Genomic DNA, 5058 nt, shown 5'->3' with positions numbered 1-5058 from the left:
AAGTAGTAAAGGAGCAAGGAAAATCACACTCTTGAGGTTTGGTTTTACCAGTAGCAGCAGCTACTGCCATAAGAGATATATCTGATAGAAAATCGGGGGGTGACCAGGATTCTAAAATCTTCCTAGTCCAAACTCTGGAGCTAGTCAGGGTAGGTGATCTCAAATCCTGCTTGTGGTTGAACATTAATCTTATTGTGAACCCAGGTTGGATTGCATGAAAATATTTAAATATTGAAGAGGTGACTTCAAACCTTTAAGAAGTTCTTGCTACAGTGGAGTGCTAACGGGGGCCCCTGCTTCAGATTTAACAGCTGGAGTAACACAGGGATCCTTCACATTGGGAGAAGCCAGCCCAAGAAGAACTAAGTCTCTTTGTCTGAGAATCACTGATAGGGACCTGATGCAAGCTGCAGGAAGGGATGGTCCAGTTGCCTGGTCCCTAGGAGAGGGTGGATTAGGAATAACTGGACTTAATAGGGCACTGAAACCTCCAATGTTGATCATGGAATTTTCTACACATTATTTCTAGGGGCTTCTCTTTGGGGGACAGGAAAAATACATAATTAAATTACAAACAGTCCAGGCTGCTTTTTGTTATTTGCTTAAATATAAGGCATGTTTACAAAAAGGATATAAGGGTAAATTTTTTTAAAGGATCTAAGGCTGAGCACCTGGTTACAGGAAAGGGCAGGACCATATGGTATAGGCATTCATTCATTTATTAACTCATTCAAATAATGGTCCAGGCTCAGACTAGGATTCAGATCCTACCCCTTTTTCTTTCTGGCTCTCTGGTTTTGGATTGGTCATTATAACTTTCTGAATCTCAATTTTCTTATTTGTAATTGTGGGCCAAGAACTAACCTCTTATATAATTGAAATGGAAATTTGATTTAAAAAATAATGTTTCTAGTATTGTGCCCTGTGCAAAATTAGCAATACCTAGGAGCCTCTGTTAATAATAATTCATATAATAGGCCAATGTTATTTATTAAGTGTTCATTATGTTCAGTTGATAAAGAGATGGATAAGAAAGGAGATAAATAATATTGAGTGAAATAACATTTGTAAATGAGTAGTGATTTCAGTCTGGTGGTTCATAACAGAACAGAGGAATTAATAAAGAGCCAGCTAAACTGTAGAGTTTAACATGCTCAATTAGCTGATAAGTGGCACAGCTGTCATTTGGATCCAAGTATGTCTGATTCCAGAGCCAATGTATAATTTTGACAGACCAAGCTTTAATTCTACCCACACAGATTGCATGAGCAAATAACTCCTCTTTGCTTTCTTGTTCTAGGTGTGTGGAGATTCACTATGTCTATTCTGATAGCAAATACTTTCATTGAGTAAATTGGATGCTATGGACCTCCAGGGCCTCCTGGACCTCTGGGGCCTCTTGGAGTTTCAGGTCCTAGAAGTAAGAAAGCCTTTTCTTCTGTCTCTTAATTTCCCCTCCCCCTTTCTCTTTGGGTAAAATGTCATAATCTTCATGGTATTGATAGCAAGTAAGAATAGAAAGAATCTGGGGAAACTTATGGACTGCACAAAGGGCTTCTTTAGCAGAGTGTTCGTTAGCCCAAACCACAGGTCTTATGAAGACTATGGAATCTGACCTAAGTCCAGACCCAGGTTGTTACTTAAGGCAACACTGCTCCGTAAGGGTAAGTCAAGGTAGTGGAGATGTCAAGAAAACTCATAGTTGCAGAGGTGGAATCACGCATCAGGACAGTCTTTCTAGTTAAGAGGGAAAAAAAGGAGCTAGTGGAACCTTATAGCACATAGTACTATATGAGAAGGTGTGCATTTGATCACAAAGACTGTACCAAGTCCAGATATTATGGGAAAGTTGGCACTCAGTAAGCCCTCGGTATGCTTATGCTCTAGATCCTTCTCACTGGTTACACGCGGGGTCCCTGGTGTGCTGCTTGTCTTCCCTGTGTAGGCTCACAGTGGATGAGTCAGAGTCAAGGTTCTCCAAGTGTTGTCCACAGACCAGCAGCACCAGCATCACATGAGATATTCTTATAAAATCAAATTTCAGTCTCTACCCCAGATCTAGTCTATGAGAAACTCTGGAGGTGAGCAATCTGTGTTTTAATAAGGCCTCCATGTGAATCTGATGCATGCCAAAGTTTAAGAACCACTCAGAATGGGGAGGCTTTATAAACTGCTGCTTGCAGCTGAGTAAGTCTGAGTCAAAGGCTCCCCCATCCCCCAGAGAATCTCACATATTTTGAAAATTTTCTTATAGGGCCATTATTGTCATTGAATATCCATCGGCCCTTATCCTAGGATCAAATGTCTAAGGTTTAGTGATTCAGAGGTTTGTTTTTCCTGAAAATAAGAGACCCAGGCTCTTGGATTCAAGAATAGTGTCATGAAGTAAATTGCAGACCCATAAAGTAAGGGGAAAAGAAAAAATACAGTAAAATGATTTGACACTGCCTCTTTTTTATGACATTATCCTAAAATCTTATTAGGAGCATAGATTACAGTCCCAAACTTAGAGGCCAGCAGTTATAATCATAAGAGCAAACATAATATTTAATGCTAACTTTTTTCCAGAACAGACCAATGAGAGTATATATCATGACTTGCTTTTGTGGATGATGAAAACAATGGACCCTTACAAATGTTAAGAAACTTGACCAGGGATGAGATATGACCTGCACTATTTCCTTTATAAGCCAAAGCTCACACTCTTAACCAAGGTAGCATCTTAATCCCCACAGGAAGGCTAATGTAAAATTGACATTCTGATTGATGCATAGCTTGCTCAGATAAAAGTGAAAGAAGTTTCCTGGGGGGCAGGGATGGGGTGGCTAGTGGATAACAAGCTCAAGTTTCCAAGCTCTGAATAAGGATCACCAAATACAGAACTGAAACAGTCCTGAAGTGGTCAGTACTGGCCTAAGTATAGCATAGCAGTCCTCGAGACTTCGCTCCAGGGAAGCTTCAGCATCTGGATCCAGGAATGCCAGACAAAAATACAGCAAGTATTGCCTTCAACGGGACACTGTATTGAGGACTCTGATAGCACAGGGGGAGCTAGGACAGGAACTGAAACTCTAGATATTAGAGTCTAGACAGGACAACCTGCAGAGCAGTGCATCTCAAGTTCAGTGTGTGAAATCACGACACCACCAGTGCATTCTGGAAGGATACATGCTCCTCTAAGGTATCAGTTTCTCATAGACTGTTCTGTGTGTTCCTCCTAGGACCTATTGGATTGAGAGGTGAGCCGGGAGTCCCAGGACCAGCAGGTCAAAATGTAAAATGCCCCTGTGGAGAAAGATCAGCCTTCACGGTGAAGCTCAGTGGAAGGCTTCCTCCACCTTCCATGCCCGTCATCTTCACAGAGGTCCTGTACAATGCCCAGAGGGACTTAAAGGAGGCCATGGGAGTCTTTACCTGCAGGATTCCTGGAAATTGCTATTTCGACTTTGATGTAGAGCTTCGCCACTGCAAGGTGAAGGTTTGGCTAATGACGAACCAAAGCCAAGTTTTGGAAAAGGATCTGATCGCCAAAAAAGAGTATGTTAATATCTCTGGTGCTGTAATTATGCTTCTGAAAAAGGGGGATAAGGTGTGGCTAGAAGCAGAAGTTGAAACTGAGGAACCAAAGCAAGCAGAAGTCACTATCTGTTTCTCAGGTTTCCTGAATTCATCCCTGAAACTAAGCCTCATGTGAGTCTGCAGCCTGAAAAGGAATAAAGCCAGATTCTAATTTCTGAAATCTTGGATTTCTTTCATTCCTCATTCTGAGAAAAATAATTGCATGAAAAAAAAAAAGGCATTTCTGCTTTCATTAAAGCTGGGGCTTGAAAGATGTTATCAGACTCAGGAAATTAACTTGTTCAAACAACGCTTTCCTGAAGACCAAGGCCATTCCTATTTACACCACCCCGACTAGAGTTGTTGCCGAAATATCGGCTTCCCTGTGCACCGATGCCGAATAGAAATACGGAGACAGAGATTTTGGAGGAAAAGAGAGATGGCTTTATTTTTCTGCCAGGCAGAAGGGGGGACACAGCTGAAGAGGTGAAGGTTTATGTTTTGATTTGAGCGCGCTAACGCCTAACGTCTAAAGTCTGTTACCAACTGCTGGAGCCAAAATGCGAAGCGCTTCCTCTAAGGTTCCACCCCAACCTGGGAACCCTTACGGAAAATTTTAAATGACTGGTCGACCAATAGCTATAATCCAATGACAAAGAAAAATGGCCTGAAAATGGGTCTCCTACAATTAGATCTTTATTGCCACAGGATGGGAAAAACGGACTGAGGTTCCCTTATGTTCAGGACTTTATGCCCCTTTTATTATAATCCTGCTCTAGGTGGCTCCATAATCAAAAGCCTGAGGAATCAGAAAAAACAAAAGAAAAACTCTCCTGACATTCTAAATGATCCTCTTCTAACTTCTCCCAACTCTCACGGGACGGGGCGGGGCGGGGGGGGGGGGTGGTGCGTGGAACGAAGCTTCCCACTCCTGCAAGTTCCCTCACGCCTTCAGATTCTTCTGATCAAACTAAGACCCCACCCCCCCAGAGGGACAATCCCTGCTGGGACAACATTTTATCACCCAGTCTACCCCTGTTATCAGAGCCAATTTGAGCACTATCTGGTTTAAATTTTAGCTGTGAAACCATGACCACAGAAAGAGAAAGATGATTTTTGACAGTATGGCCACAATATTCTTTAGACCCTGGAGAAAACTGGTTAAAATAAAACTGTTCTTAAAATTGCAAAACCAATTCTTTCATGAGCAATTAGAAAAAGCTAGCTTGTTAAAATACTTTTCTTCAAAATTCTGACCCTGAGAGAACAAAAATATGCCTAGGACAGAGCTTGAAGTTAACTCTTATCATGTCCTTGAGCTACAAACATAGCCCGCTTTGCCTGAGACTTCAGCCTTGGGTTAATTCGTAGAACTTCAAGCCAAGAGAAAAAAAAAACAAAAAAAGACAAACGGCAAAGAGACATTTTTAATCTCAAGTGGAAACTATGAGATCTCTGTCTGTCTGGATATATGTGTATGTCTCAGTATGTGTTTTTGTC

General features: G+C 41.6%; 1 protein-coding gene across 1 annotated transcript; it reads left to right on the top strand.

Annotated features, from left to right (window-relative positions):
• Window positions 1-1317: 1317 nt before the first annotated feature.
• Window positions 1318-3694, top strand: LOC133101630 (hibernation-associated plasma protein HP-20-like). The gene is given in 2 exon segments (XM_061206633.1): window positions 1318-1411; window positions 3222-3694. Coding segments are annotated over 2 exon segments (567 nt in total).
• The last annotated feature ends 1364 nt before the right edge of the window (window positions 3695-5058 follow it).

This window comes from Eubalaena glacialis, chromosome 11 (assembly GCF_028564815.1).
Source record: "Eubalaena glacialis isolate mEubGla1 chromosome 11, mEubGla1.1.hap2.+ XY, whole genome shotgun sequence".
In the NCBI taxonomy this organism is placed as follows: Eukaryota; Metazoa; Chordata; class Mammalia; order Artiodactyla; family Balaenidae; genus Eubalaena; species Eubalaena glacialis.
This window is presented reverse-complemented; position numbering and strand designations above follow the sequence as displayed.